This window comes from Lissotriton vulgaris, chromosome 4_1 (assembly GCF_964263255.1).
Source record: "Lissotriton vulgaris chromosome 4_1, aLisVul1.2, whole genome shotgun sequence".
Classification (NCBI taxonomy): domain Eukaryota; kingdom Metazoa; phylum Chordata; class Amphibia; order Caudata; family Salamandridae; genus Lissotriton; species Lissotriton vulgaris.
Window position 1 is genome coordinate 1640950574 of NC_141691.1, and position 26406 is coordinate 1640976979.

A 26406-nucleotide genomic window follows, 5' to 3' on the forward strand; every position below is an offset into this window, starting at 1 on the left:
ACTTGCTGCCTGTGTCTCCATTGTGGTCCAGCTTGCTGTTCTTTCTGTGCAGCTAGGATAACGTCCGCTTTGAAAATCTCTCGACAAGCTAAAGTAGACAAACAAATGATTCAAAAGGAAATCTCAGATTTATGAAGATTGCTGAGAAAGTATTTGTAGAATAGATGTAGTTATATTGGCTATAGTAGGCCAAAAGGGCAGTCTGATGGGATATAAATACGATAAATACATGTTGTTGGCCTAATATTCACCATATAACCCTACAAATGCATATTAGCCGTGCATTATACACGCTGTAATATTATTGTGAGGAACGATTCACTTCAGTGATGTCTAAACCTATTGGTATATTCAGAGCCAATTTATTTCGATTCTCTTTGTTAAGTACAATTTTCCTGAAAACGCGTGATTAGGCTCTCTGCATGAACCAAATGACAAACTTGCTTGTCTGTCTCATTTATTGGTTTGTAGCACAGGAAAACTCAAGGTCGCACCTGCTCATCTTGTGGGATCCGCACATTCTAGCAAGGCCCGTTCCTGTACTCCCTGAACTACAGATAGAAAGGAAGGCGCCTCGCTGACCTGCCCCCGGAATAGCTTGGGCTTAGCTACCAGTAATCAATTGTGCCTTATATGGGTTTTCCTGTTAGCTCACTGACAACTTGTATCTTTCCTAGTAAGGTTATATTATACTGTGTGTGAAACTTATATATGCTTTTCCCTGTTTGTATGTCGTCAGTCTCCTCTGCGCACCTCCAAGGGTTGTGTAGACTGAGGCTCCCCTGTCAGGGCCTGTATCGGCAGAATAAACGATTGAACCTTCTCCATTGCCGACTGACTTATTATTTCTGAATAAGGTATATGGGCTATTGGTGAGTATAGTCCATTAGTGTAATTATTTGATTCCTTCAGATCTGTTGTCATCTGTGGCAGCGATCAGTGCAGTTTCAGTGCTGTGGTTTGCGTGGAATCCTGATTGTGAGGCATGAAGTAGGTGATTGAGTTCCAGGTATTCTGTGAGCTGTTGGTGGTTGGCTTTCTCAAGTACTTTGCCGCATAGTGGTGGACGGAGATGGGAGATGGGTCGGTAGTTTTTAGGTCACTGGATTCCATAGAGGCTTTCTTCAGGAGGGGTCTGACCTCTGCGCGTTTCCACCAATTTGGAAAGGTTGCTGTGGAGATGAAGGTATCGAGGATGTTGGTGAGCTCCATGCTGATTGGGTTGGCTCAGAATTTTAAGAAATGGTGGTTGCACGGGTAGTGGGTGCTTTAGCGTGGATGGACAGTATGATGATTGAGGTGATCTGTGTGGTGAGTGGAGACCATGTGGTCATCTTTCGGTTGGTGTTCGTTAGTTGTTTGAGGTTTTGAAGGGAGGTGGGGGTTTGGGGGTCAAAGTTGTTGTAGCTGGTGGCTAGCTTGCTGTGGATGTAGTCTGAGAAGGAGTCACAGAGCTCTTGGGAGGGGTGGATGGTGTTCTATGGCTGATGGGTTGGCAAATTCTTTGACAATTCTGAATAGTTCCTTAATGTGTTTGGCTGTGGTGTTGATGCAGTTGCTGATGCCTGCTCTTTTGGCTTCCATGAGGCACAGATGGTAGGTGCAGAGGGCTGCTTTATAGGCTGCTCTGTTGGAGGGGTCCTTGGAGATGTATCATCTCTTCTTGAGTCAGTAGCAGTTGTGCTGGTTGCATGACAAAGGCAGGCATGGCTGAACCACGTGTGCTTCTACAACATGGATCCAACCCACAATGCATTTAACCACGCATTCCTTTACCTCAAAATTTCATTGAAAGGGCATAATTGGTAAAGGGATATGCGTGGTAAAGATCACCACTACCCAACCCCTCCCATGCCTGCCCTAAGCATTAATAATATCCTATCCCCCCTACCTCAGACCTACCACCCTGAGCCCTAAAACCTACTATGCCCTTAATACTACCCCTTCCCTTCCCGGCCTAAAATCCTACCCTGACCAAAAAACTACTCCACCCCCTGAGCCCTAAAGCTTACCCTCTACTGCCCTTAAAACTACCCCTACCCCTTTCCCCACCCCTCACCCTGAGGCCGAAAACCTGTGCCCCCTTTAAAAAGTAAGCATTTGCAATGCAATAGGTCTCGGTTTGCGAGTTTGAGCTATTGACATTGCAAATGATAATACCTTTTATTTTTGTTTTCGTTTTTGAAACATAAATATAAGGCATTGTCAATTACAATGCCACTAGCTGAAACTCACGTAAATCCGAAACCTATTGCAGCACAAATGCAAGTCACTAGCATAACAGGTATTTTTAAGGCAAGACTCCACAGATAGGGAAGCACTCCAATGAAACACTGTAAGGCACCTACTTCCGAGGAGAAGTATTTATAAAGACAAAGTATGATCCGATGTGTGTATGTCTGTAGTTATGGTAGATGTTTGTATTGAACCATAAGAGCTGCTCAATGCGAAGGGGCACAATAAGGATGAATTACCTTTCCCCATGTGAGTAGTCTTGTCATTATCACGCAGTTCCAGTTCTTCATAGATTCCGGTGGTGGCCCCGCTGGGAAAAGCAGCTTGAAACATGCTTTTAGCAGTGCTCCGAGAATGGTGAGGGCTTTTATGAATCAAACGGGGAGAACCTTTATCGGAGCTCATGGGATCTAAATCTATCCTAGACTCAAGAGGGACGCATCAACAGTGGGCAAACATTACCTTAAAGGCAGTGACAGACCCCTATCTCAGCCCTTCTCGGGCCCTTTGCAAAGGACACTTTGGTAGTTATGGTTGGGAGGCTGATGATTATTTAAAAATACACCAAACAAAACGCTGAATGCTATCCCTTCTGGCTCTCAGTCGTGGCTAACCGAGACCCACCCTGCCTCAAGAGCACCAGTGCAACAGCCCACTGAGGGTGCTGCAAGACAATGCTAACCAGGGCTAAAGTGCTTATGCTGTCTCTTTAAAATATGGTGGAATTTGCTTATACCCAATTGGCATACTTAATTTACTTGTAATTCCCTAGTAAAGTGGTACTATCTGTGCCCCGATCCAGTAAATTAAAGACTACTAGTTAGCCTGCAGCAATGATTGTGACACCCACTTAAGTAGCACTTTAAACATGTCTCAGGCCTACCATTGCAACCTGTGTGTGTAGTTTTAAACTGCCCTTTTGACCTGGCAAAATAAACCTTCTGCCAGTCCCAAAGCTTCCTTTTTAATACGTATAAGTCACTCTAAGGTAGGCCCTGGACAGCCCCAAGAGCCGGGTGTAATGTATGTTGGACTTGTACTTTTAAGTCTTACATGTCCTGGTAGTGAAAAACTCTTAAATTCATTAAGGAATAACCTTGTTATTTTTTACAAGTGTCAGTTTACAGGTAGTTAGTTCATGTTTGGTGTTCGTGGAATTAAAATTTAAAATCCTTACTTATGGTGAAGTCAGATTTTAAGTTATGATTTTGCAAATGCCTCTTTTAGAAAGTAGTTTTTTCTCTTACCCAAGCCATTTGGTGCTTGCAGCCTGTCTCTTGATCACATGACTGGGTGTGGTCAACAGTTGGGCTTTGTGTATTCCTCCTAGACAGCCACACACAATAGGGAGCTTAGTTGTGACGGGGTGGGCCATCATTGTCAGGATGGGAGGGAAGAGCTGGACCCAACCCCACTTACACTTGGATAGGCTGTGTCCCGTCGCCACACAAAGGACTGTATACCTCCTGTAGTTAGTCTGGAGTCAGGGCCAGGATAGCAGGGCATCTGTGCACTTCTAAAGCATGCATCTAGAGTATTGTCGTTGCTTTAAAGGCACAACTGTGTATAAATACTGGACCTCAGACACTAACTTTTCAGTACACGTCTGGACTTGTGGATACTCTGCCAGGAAGAGGAATTTCTGTACTGCTGAAAAGACTGCCACTCTGCTAGACTGCTGCTCTGAATGAACCTATACCAGCCCCTGGACCAAGCTGCAGCGAGTTCCTGACCCTCCACAAGTTGTGCCCCTCAGGTCAGGTATATTGCTCTGCTGCTGGGTGGAATCCTAGGATTGTAAAGGTGAAACTTTATATGGTAAAACAGTAGGGATCTAATGGAATACCGGATGGTTGGAGCAAAGGAGCAAATAATGGTTGGAGGTGGCTGGAATAGCTTGTGGTCCTTGAACATTTACCTATAATGAAGTCTTGAATCTACTTACCTGGGTCCTGGTTTCAGTAAAGGATGCAATAACAGGTTAAATTGATTGATTGAATCAGTTAAATCCTAAATTAAATTTAAAAAAATAGAATAAATTTTAATAAATAAAAGAATACTGAAACAAAAAAACTTCCTATCAGTAGGAGCTGAGTTATGAACTTTTACATTTTCAGGTAAAAATAGAACAAAGAAGCTCAAAGCTCCGCTCTTATCTGGTCATGCTGGATTTGGTCAAAGTCACACATTTAGTGATTGCATGCAGGTAGGATACAAGGACCAAGTTTGTCCTGCTGAAGATTTTATCTTTTCAAAGTCCACATAAGGAGGATCACCTGGAACTTTACACTGGCGGAAGCAGCAAGGAGTCCAGTGTCAGCACTAGAAGTGAAAGCTTTGTGCTGGCTGTCGACACGGGTGGTCGATATTTGGCAGGATGAGCATATTGTTACCAGGACTTCACGCTGGTGGGAGACACGTTGGCTGTTGCTGACAGGAGGAGTCTGCATGTGGTTGTGAAGTGCCCCAAACATCTGGATTTTCACCTGTTGCTTGTTTCTTGTTGATTTCAAGCAAGAGGAGTATACTATGATGCCAACCAAGGATTCAAGACCTCAGATTCACCTCTTGGGAATCGGGACTCACACCATCAGATGTCAGTGCAAGACATAGGCAGGTCCAGGTGGTGAGACTGAGCTGGGTAGTTGCATGGAGGCCTCTGGAAGCTTGATATGTCCATGTAACTCAAACAGGAGGTCTGTCAACTGAACTTTGGCATCACTTATGGGGATCCTGTGTTCAAGGCAAGCAGGCCCAGTCTTCTTTTTTTCAGATAGCAGGGCAGTCCTTCTTCTGAATCTTCTACAGGTCCAGGAGTGTTCTTATGAGAGGTTCTGAAGGTACCACAATTTATACCTAGTGCCAGCCTATGTGGGAGGGGCAATCCCTGGCCTACTGCTATGCTCCCCTCTCCCCTGTATTTGGCTCCAAACTGTCTACTGGGACAAAGACAAGGGCAGGCCTGCTGTCAGATCCCTTTGTGTGTGCTGCATTCAGGGTCCTTTGAAGCATAATTAGGGCAGGGCACAGCTCCTCCGCAGCCATCCTGTCAGGAAGACTCATTTCCTCCAAAACCTGGCTCTTTGGTCTCCATGCCTGGAAGAAATACACAGCACTCCACAGGAGAGCCATTCAGAGTCATGTGACCCTGGACACTGACAAAAGGCACAATTAGTTTGGAAAAAAATTAACTTCCTAAAAGTGGCATTTTGAGAGCAGCAACTTAAAAACCGTTTCTACCATTAAAGTGGATTTTAAATTACAATTTAAATGATTTAAAATAACATGTCTTTATCTGTTCCCAAACTGAAGTTATCACTTACTTAGTGTAATAAGGTTACCCTGAGTTAGTCTATGGTAGAGATAGCAGCGCAATAGTGAAAAAAACCTTTGTGTTTTTCACTGCCAGGACATGTAAAACGTAAGAACACGTCCTATTTTTAAATGCCATGCACACTAGCCTATGAGCCTTTAGGGCCTAACTTAGGTATGAAAAACGAAGGTTTAGGCCAGGCAAAATGTTTATTTTGGCACGTCAACATGGACTGCAGTGGTAGGTCTGAGAAATGTTCTTCAGCACTACTTTAGCAAGTGGCACAATGAGTACTGCAACCCACTACTAGCATTTGATTTACAGGCCCTAGGTACATGTAGTACTGTGTACTGGGGATTTTAAAGCAAGGGCTCAAAATGCCACAACAAAACAGGTTAAGCAAAAGAACACCAAATCTGGGGTGACCATGCAGAGAGGATCCAGACCAACAGACTGTGTAATAGTTGTTATTTTTTTTCATTTTCTTCAATATTTATGTAACTGCTTATAATAGGAATAAAAGGTCAAACTCCAGTGCATAGAGAAAAGTATATAGACAGCATCGTCTACATACATATTTTGTCATGTTTGAGTATGCATGCCCCGAAAAAACCCATAGTTTAGACTGATGTTATATTTAGATATGGTTGTAACATCTTACTTTTGTATGAAAATACCTTGGAAATTCACTGAAATAAACTTAGGTTAACTGGACTTTGTAATTAGGTGAAAATTTCAGTTTAAACATAATATTTGAAACTAAAACAAACACTGAAAGTCACTAAAATTAGCTTTCAGTGACATCAGTGATATCATTTTAGGCGTCATGAGGGATGCAATCAGTGATGTTATATGAACATGTCATAAGTGATGTAATATGTTAGATCAGAAGCAGTGCATGGTGAGGGTGTGAGTTATAGTTACTTCAGCTAATTGTAACTGGTAGATTTCAGTTTTTTTTTATTTGAAATGTTATATTTAAACTGACCTGTGCCCAACCCCCTCCCCCCTAGGCAGCCAGCAGCCAACGATCCACCACACACGGTCTGCAACCAGGCCCTGAATACATAACCAACCCATCACAAACACCTATGCCCCCTTTTTTTTAATGGGTTTTCTGATCCAACAATCTCTTGTGGAACCCAGCGCAGCTCAGTGGGGCTCTAGCAGGGGCAAGGGAGTTGCGCTAGAAAAAAAAAATGTTTTCGTCTCGGGGGGAGGCCCACATTGTGCCCCCCCTATAACAAATTCAATAGAGTAAGGGTACACTTTATTTTCCTGGAAGTAGATGAGGAAGATGAGCTTTTTTCTGCAAAGTTTTGTGAAAATTCATCAAATGGCGCCAAAGTTATTAGCAATAAAAAATCAATTTCCTGGGAATGAGGTCCTACATATAACTACACAGTGGTGACTGGAAATATTTATGGTAATCGAAAAGTTTCCAAATTTGTGCATCCTCTGCCCACTACGTGCTACCTTCCTCTACAGGGGCCACTCTTGGTTAATATCCAACTGCAAAAACAGGTGCTGCTTCAAGTCATTAAATACACAGCACTAATAAATAATAGATGTACCACCAAAATATACAAACCATTTTAACTGGGAACTTGATTATACATCACTCTTTTCCTGTTCCAGCAGGATAATAATGGTCTCGGCTCTCTTTTTTTACTTCAAGTTATTCTGGTCTATGCAGTGCATATAACTCTGTGATGCAATAAGTACGAAACATAAGCATAGAAAACATATATTAAAAGGCAGCAGAACAGCGATCCAAAATGTAATGCAGTCAATGGGAATCTATGATAATACTAGGTGCCAATATTGAATCACTATTCGTTTTCAAAATACCAAATCCTCATTATTTTATGGCAAAATGCAATTAAGTATATATCCCCTATGAATCAAAGAAAATCAGTATGTTACAGTGACAATTACTTCTGTGATCAAGTTGAAATACATCGATTATTTTTGTGTTTCGTCTATTCTTAATTAATGCTATGCTTTTGATGGCTCAGAGGGGCACCTCTATCATGAAGTCATTGGGAGTTGTGTTTTCCTTCCATTTTTTTCCTGTTTGTAGATAGATCATGTGTTTATAGCAAGGCCTTTAGAGCGCCACGGTGTATGTGGTTTTGACTTACACTTGCATCTTTTTATTGAGGTGTGGATCTTCAAACAGCTGAAGAAAAGGTGTTTATGTGGTTGGTGTCAGACATGAAGTTACAAGGGTGGGAGTTGAGTTCAGACATTAGATTGTCTATGGAGAAATATTTGAAGGTTTGAGGTTCTCCTTTGGATTGAACTTGCTTTGCTGTGAGTAAGCTGAGCACTAGATAGGGTTGTCAAATTGTCAGTCCAGTCCAGAGGTGTGGGTGGTTTGAATTGGATTGTAGGTGATAATGAGAAGACCTGGTCAAATAATTGGTCTTTGGAGTGTGTTCATAGTGTGACATGATGTACAATGTTATGTCGAGGTTGAGGATGGTGTATCTTATTTGTTGAGCTTGTGTTGTCTGGGAAGTTGAGGTCATCCAAGTGGGTGGTGTGGCCGTGTTGGTTAGATGAGGTAGTGAGGACATCTGAGAATTTATCAATGAAAGCCTTGTTCTGCCAGGGGGGCCTGTAGATGAAGTTCAAGGTGGTGGTTTGCAGTGCAGAAAGTGGGAAATTGCACATCAGCAGCTCATTGAAGTTCGGTGTTTCTTGCTTGCCAAGTGTGTATGACTCGGAGGATTTATGGGTGACAGTGAGGCCTTCTCCCTTCTTATGTGTTTGGTACACACAATAAATGCTGTATGTAGCCTGTGGGAAGAAGGACATATAGCATATGCGAGGTTGTGGTAGTGAACAATATTTCTGTGATAAAGAGGCTGTCAAGCTTGTCAAAGGTGATGAGGTCTGTGATGCCTGGTGCATGGAGTACTACAGAGCGAGTGTTAATGAACATGAGTTGGAATGTGTGTTCTGCAGCTTTACTGTGTATGGCAGTTAGTGGAATGTGTACGAAGTTAGGGCTATATCTTTTGTAGTTGCTAAATAAGTGTTTGGGTCATCTAGGTCTTGGTGTGATTGTGAGGGCTGGCAGTATTGGGTGCTAGGTGAGCCACATGATTATACTTTAAATGGAACATTCAGCGCCCATGGCTCTCCTGGCCCTAACAGTCTTAAACTAATAATGCCCGTGTCTGTGTCTGCCCATTGCTTGTGATTCCCTGTTAGTGTGATGCATTGAAGAGTTAATAGAAGTAGAGAGAGAGCAGATGGATGATAAGAAATACAGTGATGGTACTTCCTGGACAGTGGGATGATGGAAAATGTAGTAATTCCGCTTGCTGATACAATGGATGATGGGGAATATAGTCCGTTTGTCTGCCACTTCCTTTTAAAGAATGTGTTGGTGAAAACCAGTGATGTCAGATCCTGTACAGATAGATGATGAGCAATTCAGCAATGTAATTTCCTGTGGAGTTGTATAATGAGAAAAGTCAAATGATTTCACTTCATGTGGAGACGGATAAAAACAACAAAAATGCATAAATAGATATCTAAATATTAAGTACTGGAATAGACTGATTATTTTAACTCAAGGAGTTTTCACTGAGGCTCCTGATATCACACAATCCTCACCCCAGCTGCCTTCTTTCACTGGCCCCTTTAATCCATGATACACTCTAACCATAACACATCCACCACAGTTTTATTCCTGGAAGATAATTGATGCCTATTCTCAAATATAAATTTACATATTTTAGAGCAGATCTTGTCATAAACAGCTAGATAAATGCAATATTGGCCACTGAAACCTGGCTTTTAGTTAGATGCTTCCAGTCTTCAATGAACTCATCCCAGCTGGTTCAGCACATGACATCAGAATTGCATAGGCACTAGCATATTGTGAGAATTATCCTTAAAACCATCTGGTCCCTCACATCAGTCACCCCCTCGCCCCTTCCTCCTATACAGACCATGATTTGAAGTAATGCAATATACTCGGATACCTTCAGTATCCAAGTGTCTACACTACCAAGATTACAGTATAAGTTTGTATCTGATGCATTATTAGAATGTATATCCTCTCTAAACAATGCATCACACTTGTGATTCCACTCCACTGTCATAGCTCTTCATTGCACATTCACCTCTATTAATACATCATGCTCATTCTCCAGAAACCTACTATGCTGTGGTACAATGTATCAACAAAAAAATAAAACCAAGATTGAGAAAACAATAACACAAATCACAATCTCTGAATGATCTCAACAGATTCAAAGCAGTATGTGAAACCAGAAATGATGATACAAAGTCATATCCGATTTCTTTCTGAACACTATAATCCAGGTCAACTGGTATGTGGGTAATTTCTGTGTAATGTGACACAGTTCTCCAGATAACCTTTTGTGGCAATATAGTAGACGCTCTCATTACCTATCCCTGTTGTTTCATACCCATTCTGTGCCAATCAAATGGCTGGTGGTTTTCATACCAGCATGTTAGCCGATTCTTTGTACATCCCAACGAAGATGCTCTTTAATGGATATCCAAGACCGACTGCAGTATGCAATATCACAGATGAAGGAATTGTAATACTTTATAACTAGGTGCAAACTTTTATCAATACATTAGTGGAGGAATGAGGTATCAGTTTTACCATACACAATCAACAAGCTGTTTACCTGCCACTGTCACTTTCTCCACTTGTTTTCCAATTAGTCAAGTAGGATGGTGTCTGTGGTGGGATGGTTTGTAAACGTACTGAAGTGATTTTCCATCTAGCACTTGGATATGTTATATAATAAAATAAGAGGTTGCAATTGGGTTATCCATATGGATTGCTGAAATTTTCTAAACCATAGTACATTCAAACTGATTATGCAGTGTATTTTGATTTCATGTGGAAACTTATTTTATCACCTATAGTCCTGAAGTTCTCCCTTTAAATTACATTTAATTGTGATGAAATCTCTCGTACTGGAACTTACCTTCTGTATGCGTTGGGACAATTACTAGAGATTGTGTCATCCCAGGGACTCATTCCCCAACAAAAACATGCAATCATGTATATTTGAGTTATTTGCAGAAGGAACCAGGAAATGGAACTCATTATAAAGACATGACTGAAGGGAACAGTCTTGGTCAGTTGGAGAATTTTAGCTTTGTCTCATAGTAATGTTTTTTATTGTGCTGAGAATTGTTCATTATGTACAGTTCTACAAAAAACTTAGATGTATAATTGTTTAACCTATAGTAGATTTGTATATTCTCTTTCACTGTATATTCATCTCATTTCACCATGTTTATATTCTGTAGAAGGTTCCACAGCTAATAAAATTAAATCTAGCTGTATCCATTCCATTACAGAAATAACACTGAAAACAATGTTTTTGTATTAAGACTTGAGGATTTTTTCAAATCTATATTATTATCACAGCCATGTTTACTTATACTTTATTATGATGTTACCCTACAGATTGCTGAGAAAACACAAGTTGTTAGTAGACTGGAGGCTGATATTTTAAAACTTCAAAATCAGTCTGTAGAAAAGAAGGAGCAGATGGAGACATTTGAAGACCTCATTGACCAATTAACAGAAGAGTTAAAGTCCGTGCAAGAGGATCTTAAACACCAAAAAGAACAAAATGTACAGTACAGTGACCATGTGGAGGCGCTTAATAACACTGTTTCAAGTCTCCAGCAGGAGGTTCGTATTATCCATTAGAAAACATGTTTACAATTAAGTATATAAATAATTGCATTTTGTATTGTTATGTTTATGATTCTGGTCAATTTGCCCCACAATGAACATTGTCCAGTATGTTAAACACATGGGCTAAAACCTCTGTGCACCTCTATAGAATAAACCATTTGATCTGGAGGTTTGGTCATTCACTTTGTATCTTACAATAGCAGTTTATTCCATTTTAAATGCTGCATTTCAATAGGGAATAAAAGTATGTCTCCAAGGTGTCTTATGGTGGGCTTACCCCAAACGTTTTGACACCCTCATCTGTTTTTACTAACGTTGTTTTTGCTGGCCTTAGGAAGGACTTTGTGCACTTTGCCAATGCTAAACAGTGCTTAAAGTGCTTGTGGTCTCTCCTCTCAACATGGTAATGTTGGCTTATCCCCAATTCACATTTTTTATTTAGTTATAAGTCCCTAGTTAACTGGCAATACTTGTGCCCAGGGACTGTAATTGAAATTGTTTTAGTTTAGTGGGCCTGGAGCACTGACTGTGCCACCCACTTAAGTAGCCCTATAAACCTACCTGAGGCCTACTATTTCGAAGCCTGTGTGTGCAGTTTTAAACTGCCATTTCTGTCTGGCAAAATACAATTCTTGCCAGGCACAAACCTTCCTTTTTAATTTATATGTTACCCCTAGGGTAGGCCCTCGACAGCCCAGTGGGCAGGGAGTAATGTATTTAAAAAGTGAGGCATGTGCTTTTAAGTTTGAAATGTCCAGCTAGTTAAAAACTCTTAATTTGTTTTTCACTAATGCAAGATCTATCTCTCCCCTAGGATAACATTGGAGTTGCCTTATTACATTTTATAAGTTTTATTTACAAATGGGAAGGGAGAACCAGTTCATGTTTTGTAATTCTAGAAACTCAATTTAAAATCCTAATTTATAGTGAAGTCAGATTTTAAATTACAATTCTAAAAATGACACATTAAGAAAGTTGACTTTTTCATACCATAGCCATTTAGTGCCTGTATCCTGCCTCTATTCACATGGCTGGGTGTTACTGACAGTTGAGCTTTGCATACTCCCCATAGACAGCTACACACAATATGGAGCTTAGGTGTACCTGGATGGGCCATCACTGGCAGGATGGGAGAGATGAGCTGGGCACATCCCCACTTGCACATGAATGGGCTGTGCCCTGCCTCCACACAAAGGGCTACATACCGCTTGTAGTTAGTCTGGAGCCACGGCAGGTAACGCAAGATGCCTGGGGACTTCAAAAGGAAACCTCTAGAAGCTTTTCCCCCACTTCAAAGGCACAACTGTGTATAAATACTGGCCTTCAGATGTCAGTTCTTCAGGACACTTCTGGACCTGTTGATACCCTGCCAGGAAGGAGGACTGCTGTGCTGCTACAAGGACTGCCACTTTTCTGGCTGATCTCTAAATGAACTGCTGCTCTGCTATGCTTACCTGCTGCCCTCTTGCCGGAGGAAATGGACGTGCAACTTCCTCTTTGAACCCAGGACCCCAGTCTGACTCTAAGGGCTATTCAACTGACCTTCTGATCCGAGCTTCAGGGACATGAAAGGTCCCCAAACAAGCTTCTGGCACCAGCTGCAGCACATTCCTGACCCCCAAGCAGTCCCTCCCAGGCCCTAGACATATGGAGTGGCTCACAGGCTCTTTAATCAAGCTTTTGTGATTGTTGTGGCCACGAATGGCCCATTCGCACCATGACTGTACCTTTCAGACTGAAATCCAGCGTGAGCTGCTGCCATCCCGTCTCTTCATTGATAGGTTACGGGGGACTGTAAATGCGAAGCACCAGCCCGCATGTCCTCGACTCCCAACCTGCTCCTCATACCATGCTGACAACCACTGTGATGCTCTTCTTGGTTCCCGCGACCCTCTTCAAATCTAACAGGGCTTTTGGTACACAACCTCAGAAGGTAAAACTTCAACTGGACTAATCTAGGACTGTATCCCACCCACACTCCATCATGGTTGGCCTGAACATTTGACTTTGACCCAGTCCAGTGAGACCAGATAGCCACAATTGGCACTTTCTGCTTTTAGATGTTATTTCACTATTTATTCTTGAAAAAAAATTAACTCCAGTTCTACTAAGTGGAGTTTTGTTGTTTCAGTCTTGTTTCATTTATCAAATTCAGCTCTATTTTTCTAACCTAGTGTGGGCTCATTTTTGTGTAGTTTTTTTACTTTATTACTGTTCCCCCTTACTATTTGCTTTATACATTGAGCCTTTTTTAAGAATGTTGGACTCTAATGTTAATATTACTCCGCTAAAGGTACATATATATCAGGTTAAGGTGTTAGCATATGCTGACGACGTGGCAGTGGCCACGTCTAAACCCATCATGGCAATGCAGGCTATAGAGCATTTGGCCGTAGAATTTGGTAAATCATCGGGATACAAATTAAATTCAGCAAAAACCCAGCTACTTAGTATAAATATACCAAGCTACACCGATTCTAGACTATGTCAGGAGGTGGTATATCTGGGAGTCACGTTGCGAGCTTGTACAACTTCTTTAGTTAAAGTTAATTGGGATCAGCTCTTAGTCAGTGTTCGGAAAAAAGTAGATCAGGCAGAATGTTTACATCTTTCATTAGTGGGTCGATGTAACCTATTAAAAATGCTGATTCTGCCTCAAATTTTATATTTTTTCCGATGTATACCCCTAGAAGTCCCTAAGACCAGTTTGGAACAACTGCAGACAGTATGCATGTGTTTTATGTGGTCTGGAGGGAAGGCTAGAAGGGCTAGGCGTTTCATGATTCTGCCAAGAAATGTGGGGGGTTGGTCGGTTCCGGATTTCACACTTTATTATTATGTGTGTATGTTGCAAGGAATGGGAATTCTATTAACCGGCGAAGATCCAGCAAGACCTGCAGATTGTCCATCGATCTATCAAATGTTGCTGGGGGTAAAAGTTAAAAACTGTTTATTTAAGTATCTAGAACAAAGCTACTACAAACGCACCCGTTTTAAGACAATGACAGCTGCATATAAGGTCTGGCATATAGTTAGGAGGCTATTGGGCCTTGGGAAAATAACGTGGTACACTCCATTCTCATCGTCGTTTTTCCTACCTTTAGACGTGTGGGATAGAATTGTACTCAATTGGAGGGAGAAAGGCATCAGAGTGGTGGGGGATTTGTACGATGCTAGTTATTGTAAATCTTTTGACCAATTACGAGAACAATATTCTCTCCCTAGAGACCATTTCGCAAAATACCTACAGATTCGTAACTATTTAACTTGTAAACTTGCAGATTTATAGAGCGCGAATTGTTGCCCGGAGGCGTCCAAGCGCTAGAATAACCAGAGCCTACTGATGAGCAGAGGAGGGAAGGCAGGCAGTTAATAGGAGGATGCTAACAAAAAGGTCTTTAATTGTTTGCGGAACACAGTGAGGTTAGGGTTAGCTCTGAGGTGGAGTGGCAGAGTGTTCCAAGTCTTGGACGTGTTGTATGCGAACGTCCTTCCGCCAGATCTGGATCTTTTTATTCTTGGCACCACTGCCGAGAAGGTCTGGCTGGAACGAAGACTTCGGTTTGGGGTGTAATGGGTAACCAGGTCGCAGGTGATGCTGGGTCCTATGTCCCAGAAGGCTTGATGGGCTATGCATAATGCCTTGAATAAAACTCTCTGCCAGATCGGTAGCCAGTGAAGGCTAATCAGTCCGGCCCTCACTGAGTGTCTGCGGGGGATTTTGAGCAGTAGGCGCGCTGCGCAGTTCTGTACAATCTGCAGCCTGCGTAGGGTGTATTCTGGGGCGCCGAGGTAGAGTACATTATTAAAATCGAGGCGTGATTGAATAAGACCCTGAATGGCTACCTGTTTGGCTTCCATGGGAAGGAGGGGAAATATTTTATTTAGCACCCTCATGATGCCAAAACAGGTGGCTGAAAGTTTCGTGGCTTGGACATTGAAGGATAGTGAACTGTCCAGCCACACTCCGAGGCTTTTGATGTTATTTTTGGGGGTTGGGGGGGCCTAGACAGGGGGGCCACAGAGAGGGAGGAAGGGCCAGATCTGATGGGCCTAGGAGCATTAGCTCTGTTTTGTCCCCGTTCAACTTCAGGGATGATGACGACATCCAGTTCCTCACTTCCTCCAGGCATTCTCTAAGCCTGCCTGGCGCAGTTCGGTTTGCCTCCTGCGCCAGTGAGACCACTAGCTGCGTGTCGTCCGCATAGGAGATGATCTTGACTCCAAATGGGCGGACGACATCGGCTAGCGGTCTCATATACAGATTGAAAAGTGCGGGGCTTAGAGAGGAGCCCTGAGGAACACCGCACTTTAGGGGTCTGCTGGAGGACACGGATTCGCCATCAAAAACCCTGAAGGATCTGTTCTCCAAAAAAGATTTAAACCATGCCCAGGCTTTATCCTTAATCCCCGCACAGGACAGGCGGTTCAGTAAGGTGTCATGGTTGACCGTGTCAAATGCCGCGTTTAGATCAAGGAGGATCACTGCCACTGATCCTCCTTGATCCAGGATTTTTCTAGTTTCCTCGGTAACCATGAGGAGGGAGGTCTCAGTCCCGTGTTTTGGTCTGAAGCTCGTCTGAGTGGGATCTAGTATGTGATGATCTTCCTAAAAGTTCACCAACTGTTGGTTAATATATTTTTCAAGGACCTTGCTCACCCATGGGAGCAGGGAGATGGGGCGATAGTTGGCTAAGTCAGACGGGTCCAAATTAGGCTTTTTAATTAATGACCTGACCATGGCTTGCTTCCAGACAGTTGGCACAGTGCTGGAGGAGATAGATGCGTTTAGTAGCTCCCTAATGACGGGCAGGGTGATCCGGGATGCTGCCATTAAGATGTCAGGAGGGGCAGGGTCGTCCGGCGAACCTGATTTGACACTGAGAGCTAGTGATTCAAGGGTGGGGAGATTCAGTGGGGGAAAGTTGGTTAGGCTGTGTCGAGCGGGGGGAGGGGAAAGGATTGGGGAGATGTTGGGTTGGTTTGATGAGTTATTATTTGGGGAAGGAAATGCTGAATAAATCTTGTTTACTTTCTGATAGAAAAACTCGGCAATATTATTGCACTGAGTGACAGATTTCTCGACGTGCAATGCAGGGGGGGGTTTGTTAACTTTTTATTGATCTGGAAGATCTCTCTGGGTTTAGATTTGGCCTGCAGAATTTTATCGGCGAAGTACGTGGACTGGGCTGCTTTTATTTGGATTTTATACTCGCTAATAGTTTCACGGTAGCGGGTTTTGTTATCTGCTGAGTTATCTAAACGCCAGCGTCTTTCCGCCCTTCTACAGAGACGCTTCTTGTCCCTAAGAGACTGCGTATACCAAGGGGCAGTTTTGTGGGGCCGCTTCAGTACAGTCTTGCTCATAGGGAGAGTGGTGTCAAGGGTATGATTGATCCAATTAACATAAGCCTGATTTGCTAAGGCAGGATCCTCCTGTTTCTCGGGTTGTGAGCTGGCAAGTTTAATGGACCAGTTGTCAACCTCGAGGCGCGACCAGGCTCGCCTGAGCCTTGAGGTGGGGGGCGGGTGGTAGAGTTTTAATCGAGGTCCAACTGAAGGGGATCAGAAGGTGGTCTGTCCATGGCAGGGAAATGCCTGGGTCCACTGAAATGTCAGGACAGTTAGTGAAAATTGGGTCCAGTAAGTGGCCTTTGGCATGAGTGGGGGGTAGTGACACGTTGGATGAGTTGTAGAGCTGCTAGATCCTCTAGTAAGGTGGCAGCTGTGTGGTCAGAAGGGGAGTCAAAATGAAAGTTCAGGTCACCTAGCACGGTGAAGTTAGAGGAGGTACTAGCTCTATCGGCCACGCAGGATGGCAGTGTTTCATGGAACTGCTTCGGGGGGCCGGGCGGGCGGTAGATAAGGGTGCCCGAAAAACAGCTATTGGGTGAGAGTTCGATACTAAAACCAATACTCTCACAGTCCGAGATGGTCTTGGAGGTGACTCGACAGTGGTATTGTTCCTTGTGGATAATAGCTAGGCCTCCTCCTCTCCCTTTAGGTCGGTCTTGCCGTATGATTTGAAAGCCATCAGGGAGGGCGTCTACTATCGTGGGATCGGACTCAGTAGTGAGCCAGGTTTCTGTTAGGAACACTATATCTAGGGTGTGTTCCTCTAACAGCAGGGCCATTTCAGCGCTATGCTTGGGCAGGGAGAGGCAATTTAGTAGGAGCATGTGAAATTCATCTGTGGGCGCCGAGCAAGGTTAAGATTTGAGCGGTACGGAGCAAGTGGGGCAGGTTAGCGGCAGGTCTTCGGCTTGAAGAATATGCCGAGTGCAAATGTTAGCGGAGGGCCTAAGTCTATGGAGGGTTGCCGAAGTATAGCATCTGCGCAGTGGTGGCTGGGATGCAAGAGGGGTGGCCCAGGGCCCGGACTTGGCGCGGACGAGCGCAGACGAGCTTGCCTCATGCATGCCTTCGGCGCGCAATCGTCGCGCCCGCTGCGCTCATCCGCTGCGCTTCCGGCACATGCACATGTTTATAGCAAGGGGGCAATGCAGGGGGGCGTGGCCTCGAGTGGGTGTGTCCCAGTCCGGTCGTGAGGAATACAGCTGATGGTAACCGGCGATTTCGCCCTACCCAGCGCTCGTTTTTGAATGAGAAAGGGTGCCTGCGCACAGTAATCGTGCAACAGGCAAGGTGAGTAAGTTTTTAAAACAAGTGCAAAATTTCAATTTTAACAGTTTAAAAATACACGGTATTCGCTGCTGCTCCCGGCTGTGCCTCAGGAGGTATCTGGCTGTCTAAGCGCTTGTGGTTCAGCACGGTATTTGTATGTTTTAGCTAAAGGGGGCGTGGCCTCGAGTGGGCGTGTCCCAGTCCGGTCGTGAGGAATACAGCTGATGGTAACCGGCGATTTCGCCCTACCCAGCGCTCGTTTTTGAATGAGAAAGGGTGCCTGCGCACAGTAATCGTGCAACAGGCAAGGTGAGTAAGTTTTTAAAACAAGTGCAAAATTTCAATTTTAACAGTTTAAAAATACATGGTATTCGCTGCTGCTCCCGGCTGTGCCTCAGGAGGTATCTGGCTGTCTAAGCGCTTGTGGTTCAGCGCGGTATTTGTATGTTTTAGCTAAAGGGGGCGTGGCCTCGAGTGGGAGTGTCCCAGTCCGGTCGTGAGGAATACAGCTGATGGTAACCGGCGATTTCGCCCTACCCAGCGCTCGTTTTTGAATGAGAAAGGGTGCCTGCGCACAGTAATCGTGCAACAGGCAAGGTGAGTAAGTTTTTAAAACAAGTGCAAAATTTCAATTTTAACAGTTTAAAAATACACGGTATTCGCTTCTGCTCCCGGCTGAGCCTCAGGAGGTATCTGGCTGTCTAAGCGCTTGTGGTTCAGCGCGGTATTTGTATGTTTTAGCTAAAGGGGGCGTGGCCTTGAGTGGGCGTGTCCCAGTCCGGTCGTGAGGAATACAGCTGATGGTAACCGGCGATTTCGCCCTACCCAGCGCTCGTTTTTGAATGAGAAAGGGTGCCTGCGCACAGTAATCGTGCAACAGGCAAGGTGAGTAAGTTTTTAAAACAAGTGCAAAATTTCAATTTTAACAGTTTAAAAATTACACGGTATTCGCTGCTGCTCCCGGCTGTGCCTCAGGAGGTATCTGGCTGTCTAAGCGCTTGTGGTTCAGCGCGGTATTTGTATGTTTTAGCTAAAGGGGGCGTGGCCTCGAGTGGGCGTGTCCCAGTCCGGTCGTGAGGAATACAGCTGATGGTAACCGGCGATTTCACCCTACCCAGCGCTCGTTTTTGAATGAGAAAGGGTGCCTGCACACAGTAATCGTGCAACAGGCAAGGTGAGTAAGTTTTTAAAACAAGTGCAAAATTTCAATTTTAACAGTTTAAAAATTACACGGTATTCGCTGCTGCTCCCGGCTGTGCCTCAGGAGGTATCTGGCTGTCTAAGCGCTTGTGGTTCAGCGCGGTATTTGTATGTTTTAGCTTAAGGGGGCGTGGCCTCGAGTGGGCGTGTCCCAGTCCGGTCGTGAGGAATACAGCTGATGGTAACCGGCGATTTCGCCCTACCCAGCGCTCGTTTTTGAATGAGAAAGGGTGCCTGCGCACAGTAATCGTGCAACAGGCAAGGTGAGTAAGTTTTTAAAACAAGTGCAAAATTTCAATTACAACAGTTTAAAAATACACGGTATTCGCTGCTGCTCCCGGCTGTGCCTCAGGAGGTATCTGGCTGTAATGGGTTTGGGAGGTAACTTTAAACCGAATTCTCTGATTGAAGACATTATGAAAGGAGTAAGGATTGGAGCATTATATAAACATTTGTTAGACACTAAGGAAAATGATCTAGAGCAACAGAACATTAAATGGTGTGCTAAACTAGGCAGACAGGACATTCAAATAGAAACTTCATTAGTTATGGCCAAAGATTTATTCTTGTCGGCAAAGTTGGTGGCTCAACATTTCAAATCAATCTATAATCTATACTATACCCCAGATAAGGTGTCCAAATGGTCGGGAGATGCAATATGTAAATGCTTTCGGTGTGGGTTCACCTCAGCGGATGATGTTCGCATCTTCTGTACATGCACTGTGTTGGCTCCCTTGTTGTCTCAGATAGAAAAATGTGTCTCGGCAATTGTGGGTAGTCAGATACTATTATCAGCAATGCAGATATTATTGGGTGTTGAAATGGGCACAGTGAGTACTAGCATCCCGAAGAAACATGTTAAACTTATCTTTTTAGTAACTGCAGTGTACAGGTTATGTATTGCATCTGCATGGTTGCAACAAGAACCGCCCGCTTTTGAAGCCTGGCGGTCTCGCTTTTTTTCGATACACAATATGGAGCTTAGTCTCTATGCCTTAAAGAGCTCCCTCAGAAAGAAGATCGGGGAACAGATTTGGGGGTTAGTTACAAATTATCTGGAGATGTAAATGGGGGGATTTATCTAGATTATGTATAATTTCTTGTTGGATTTAATTAAGATTGCCTCCATGAAAAGTATACTTAGCAACAGTTTTTTTTTCCTATTTCTGTTCTCCTATACAATTCTGCTCATTCACATTTTTGTATTGCATGCTTCAAAATGCCAAGAGGTGGAGATGTACTTGTTTGACAAAATTGTCTTCCTTTTTGCTGTTTTTCCTTTTGTGTTTCTGTACCAACCGACTCATGTGTTTCTGCATAAATAAATTAAAAAAAACAAAATTACTGTTTGAAGTGTTGCAAAAATGCTTTACACATTGTCTCTAAGTTAAGCCTGACTGCTCTGTGCCATGCTATCGGGGGGGGGTAAGCACAGGTTAATTTGGGATTTGCTTGTGCCTTACCCTGACAGGGATTGCGGTTGCTGCTTGGCCAGGGCTCACACCCCAGACAACCAGAAAGTAACTGAATGTCTCACAGTGTCACTGAAGTATTATACATTTGTTGATAAAATATCTCATTTTTATCTCAGATTTTAACTTGGACTAGCATGTTCACCCCATAGAAGCTCTTGTGCCACTAATTTAAAGCCTTCTTATGTCTAATTGAAGAACAGTTTGAGACATGGCCTATTGTCTGTTCATATAATCAAGGAGGGGGAGAGAGAAAGAAGAAGCTGTGATCCATTCGGCTTCCTTGTCGTAATGCAAAAAATCAAGAGGAGAAAGGATCACTTGTCCTGCGTAACCAGGGTTCTAAATTTTGTTCAGTGTACCAATAAAAAACCCTCATTCAAGTACAGAGGATGGGATTGGCTGTATATCTTGATTCTCCCCCGGACTCGTATAGATGTGACTGCATAATCATTGGGTCAGTTCTTATGCTTCCTCCACCCGGAGGTGAACCCCTGGTTGGTGCAGTAGTGATCAGTGATTCAGGGGTCAGTGAAAAAATAGGAAAATGTGGATTAAAAATGCTCGTACAGCCAATCCCATCCTCTGTACGTGAATGAGGGTTTTTTATTGGTACACTGAACAAAATTTAGAACCCTGGTTACACAGGACAAGTGATCCTATTGTCTTTTCACACAACACATTTCCCTCATGTGTTCCTCGAAAGTAACATCTGTTATTTAAATAAGGAAGAGTGACCTAATTTTATTAACCCCTTAACCACGTGGGGTAATTCCCCTCCTGTGCGCGGGGGGGAAGGGGGGCCGCGCGCGGCGCCACGGTGCTCATGACGAGCCCAGCTCGTCATGAGGCACAGTGCAGCTGAGCTCATGACTCCACCCACTCCTGTAGAACGTCCGCACAGGTGTGGAATTCACCGAACGGGGGAGTGGCTCGGCAGTTATGAAAAGCCCAGTTCATCATGAGGACAGCTCCACTGTGCCTCATGACGAGCTGGGCTCATCATCAGCAGGCAAGGGGTTAAAGAAATGCCACTATTTTGTGAACCAATGTGGTTGGAGTGTGTTGATCCCTGCACCAAATGTATTTATCTCTCCTAAAGAAACCTAGGGCAGATCCCTCGAACCCTTCTAACTAACACCCTGTCTCCCTCCTCCCCTATTTGGCTAAATTCCTGAAGGCCCACGTGGCTAGGTGCCTCTCCAACTTCATAGAAAATTCAGGATTTTTAGAGCCTAACCAAGCTGGTTTTCGGCCGGCTCACTCGACGGAGTCAGTCATTCTGGCAGTACTGGACACATTGAGAGCAAACGCGGACAGGGGGGTCCCCCAAGCCCTCGTGCTTCTTGTTCATCTGAGGGCATTTTTGTTTAGTCACAGCGCCTGGACGCCTGAGGGCAGCTGTAGCGCTTTACAAATTTTATTTTCATTTCATTTCATTTCATTTCCTGGACTTGCCGGCAGCGTTCAACACGGTTGATCACAACATCTTGCTGCACCGTGTTGAACAAGCAGGCATACATGGTCCGGCCTCTAAGTGGATAAAGTCCTTTCTCACAGGCAGATCCCAAGCAGTACGTCTTGGTGCCTTTACTGCCCCAAAATTGTCCACCTCGTGTGAGGTCCCGCAGGGCTCGTCCCTCTCCCCACTGTTGTTAAACCTCTATATCCGGCCTCTGATCCAATCACTCAAAGCCAGAAGAATAACGGTCTTTAATTATGTCGACGACCTTCAGATCATCTTCCCACTGGATTCCCTCAACGCCGCCGCTGAGTTCCAATCTACGATGCTTCATATCCAGCATTGGATGGATCATAACCAGCTAAAACTCAACCCGGGCAAGACGGAACTGGTGCTGCCCGGGAACAGTGCCGCTTACTGGGGACCACATTTCTGGCCAGGCGAACTATGATCTCCTCCCACCCCTTCCCTTACAGCGATAAGCTTAGGGCTGGTCATCGACGCTGATCTCTCACTTAGAGGTCATGTGGGGGCAGGGCAGTGGTCTCTACTAGCCTCTTCCAACTGAGCAAAATTAGGAAGATTGCTCACTTGCTATCTCACGCAGCCCTCGTCCAGGTACTGATTGCGTTGGTGCTCTCACGCCTAGATTTTTCTAATTCCCTTTATATCGGACTACCTCAGGTCCTGCTTACCCGTTTACAAATGGTTCAGAATCAGGCGGCAAGAATAATTCACAAACAGCCAAGATGGCAATCTGCCAGGCCCTCATTGCAAAAGCTCCATTGGCTGCCCGTGGCAAAACGAGCTGCCTTCAAGATGGGCTGCCTAGTCTTCAAAGGGCTGCACTGTAACAGCCCAAAATTTCACAGTAGCTTGATCACAAAGCATGTCCCTACCCGCAATCTTCGATCAGCCCACCTTCAATTACTCACCATACCGACCATCAAACTGAAAAGCAAGGGAGGCCGCAGGTTTTCCTACCTTGCAGACAGATTCTGGAATTCCATTCCCCTTGCAATTAGGTCCTGTAACAACCTACAGGGCTTTAGAAAGGCCCTGAAAACTTGGCTATTCGGGCAATCCTTCTAACTGGTCTTCTGTAACTACACCACATATGACTAGCGCCATGAAACCTTCGGTGACAGTGCGCATTACAAGCTTTCATTAACATAATATAACATAACACTGATTGATAAATTGTGATAATGTATGCTAATGATTTACGACCCCGGCCCGAGAAGATGTCCAGGGGAGTTGTACAAATATGACGGATGTAATGAGTAATGAACTGCGGCCTACAACCACCACAAAAAACAATGACTGCTGGCTGTGTGTAGTAATACGGATACACAGGTATGGTATGGTTCCTGGATGGGCACAGTGAGGCCGTTATTGCAGAGGCCGCGGTAATGGCCGCCTGAGCCCAAAAGGAAATGATCCGGTTTGCGCTGGTCAGCGCTGCCGGGAATCGCCGCATGGCGAAAAGCGCCCAAGGCAATTTCTCTCCTCCCCCTCAACGAAGGGAAGAAGAAAGGGGGAGGGGGATATAAGGTGACGCTCCCCCTGGGCAGCTCACCTTTTTCATCAGGGAGCTGGGGGAGCGGCACCAACGGTTTTTGAGTGCCACCACCCACACCTACAACAGCAGCATCGCAGTGCTGGCAGGGACAAAAAGAACTAAGGGTGCATCGATTAGCAATGGAGACACACCAGGAGTAAGGCCACGCACTTTTGGATGCCTCACGGCTGAGTGAAGTAGTCTAACAGAAGGGGTAGCAAACGGAGACGGCATTCGCAGCCCAGCCCCGCCGGTCGGCAGGGCACAAAAGAGTCTGACATGGTAGCGAGCTGAGGCCTAACTCCAGGAAGAACCTACCCCAAATGCGGAGAGCACGAGGGGAGCACTAAGCCAACCCAACGGGGTGGAAGGTGGAAAAAAAAGGTGTAGTGGCTTTGTTATGGAAACACACCAACAGGGTAGTGTGTAGAAGGAGGGCCCCCCACTCTGGGATGCCTCACGGCTGGGTGAGTACGCCTGACAATAAATCGGGGTAGCACACGGAGACGGCACTCACAGCCCAGCCCCCGCCAGACGGCATTGCGCAGGAGAGACTAGCAAGCTAGCGAGTTGTGGCCTGGCTCCCGGAAAAGGCTCCTCCTCACATGCAAAGGGGCGTGAAAAACAACAAAGAACAATCTACAAGCGGTCAGGGTGATTTATGACCCTATGATATGCAAATGAGCAAAAAGACAAACCAGTGATTTATGGCCAGCTGATGATTTATGGCTGATGATTTATGATGCCCATGCAGAATGAGTTATGATAACAAATGTTGACAGATTTGTGACAGAATGATTTATGACATCCCAATGATTTATGACCATGCTTTATGACAATGATTTATGATGCTCCGAAAGAGCGATTTATGACAACACACCAATGACAGAATGATTTACGATACCTGATGATTTATGGCCCATGATTTATGATGTTCAATTGACACTGGCTGATAAATTGTGATAATGTATGATAATGATTTACGACCCCGGCCCGAGAAGGTGTCCAGGGGAGTTGTACAAATATGACGTATGTAATGAGTAATAAACTGCGGCCAACAACCACCACAAAAAACAATGACTGTTGGCTGTGTGTAGTAATACAGATACACAGGTATGGTATGGTTCCTAGAATGGCCACAGTGAGACTGTTATGGGACAGGTGCTTTGAATGCAGGCAGCATCACTTTACATATGGGTGTGTAACTTTGTTTCTTCAGTTCTTACTACTAGACTTGCTATGACAATACTAATGCTTTTCTGCACCGCGCACACAGAGTTACTAATTAGAGGCCATTGGGGTTTCCACTTGAGTGCATTTAGCAAGCAATTCAGATCATACTTGCAAGCTGTAGCCAGACCAATTGCTGAGACAGTTAACATATCTGTAGTTGATTTATATTGCACTCGATGGTTATTGAGGACACTCGTTGATTCATTAACATGTTGGCTTGGATTAACCATAGATGTAGTGGTGAATCTTTTTTTGTATCGAGCAGGTAAACTTCGGCAACAGTGGCTGTAGAAGATGAGCATGATTGTAAACCCATCCTAGAAGTGAAATGAATGTTAAGGCTTCTGGCACAAAGTAGAAGAACCTCTTGTAGTACAAGCAGAGGTGTGCATTGCATGATGAAGATTTCTATAGATGACGCACTAGACATAGAAAAATGGAAATTGACATACAGTTTAAATAGATTCTTTCTGCTAAAGCCTATCAGATATCATGCTTTTTTGCTCTTTCCAACTTCATGTGCGAACTAAGATTGGTCAGAACAGGGTAGAAAGAGACAAGTAAGCTGAGAAAACTAAACCATCTTCCACATTTACACCAGTTACTAAAAGGCACATGTCAGAATTTGAATTTGAATTTAAAAGCATTTGTTTAGCGCGCTTATACCCAGCGGTTTCATGGCGCTGAAGGAGCTACTACCAGCAACAGCAACAAGAGGGACAGATTAGGCATCAAAAGCTCTGGAAAAGAGGAAGGTTTTGAGATTCTTCCGGAACTCCAAATAGGAGGTTGCGGATCTAAGGGTCATAGGGAGGGAGTTCCAGAAGACAGGTGCGAGGACCGCAAATTTCGCCCCACCTGCTTTCTTTTTCTTAAAGCGAGGGGTGGACAGGAGTGCCATGTGGGTAGAGCGGAGTTCTCTGCCCGGCAGGTAAGATTTGATGGCCGAGCATATAAACTCTGGGGCAGTGCCCATCCTAGCCTGGAAGGTGAGGCAACCTAGTTTAAATAAGGCCCGCTCCCTCACAGGTAGCCAGTGCAATGATTTCTGCAGTGGGGTTGCTCGATGGAATTTGGGCAGCCCATGGATCAGGCGGGCAGCCTGATTTTGCACTAGCTGCCATCGGTGTATGGCATAGGCCGGTGCACCGTTGTAGATTATGTTCCCATAATCGAGGCGCGAGAGCACCATTGCCATCACAATTATTTTCAGTGCCTGGAGGGAAAAGAAGCGGGATATCTTTCTAATTATCCGGAGGGAAAAGATGCAGGAGGAGACCACCTGGGGGTTTACAGATAGTTGGGGATTGAGAAAGATACGAGGGTTTTAACTTTAGGGACCGGGAGGGGGGGGACACCAAGTGAAGGGGGCCAGAACGAAGGGGACCAGGGACTGCAACTGCCTCCTGTCAAGACCAACTCTGTCTTGTCAGGGTTGAGTTTGAGCTGGTTGCAGTTCATCCAATCTTGGATGAATAACATGACTGTTTGAAAGTTTTGAACAGAGGAGGCAGAGTGAGAAAGATTAAAGATAAGCTGGAGGTCATCGGCGTAATTAAACACCGTGACCTCAAGCTGCTGTAGTGAAGAGATAAG

The 26406-nt window shown here is 44.5% G+C and overlaps 1 protein-coding gene across 1 annotated transcript in view; it reads left to right on the plus strand.

Annotated features, from left to right (window-relative positions):
* LOC147724345 (uncharacterized) overlaps positions 1-26406 on the plus strand; it is a 2209372-nt gene that overhangs the window by 972978 nt on the left and 1209988 nt on the right. Inside the window, exon 18 of the mRNA XM_086966996.1 lies at positions 11022-11252. Within this exon, the coding sequence (XP_086823122.1) occupies positions 11022-11252 (231 nt within the window). The remainder of the gene's footprint in view (positions 1-11021; positions 11253-26406) is intronic.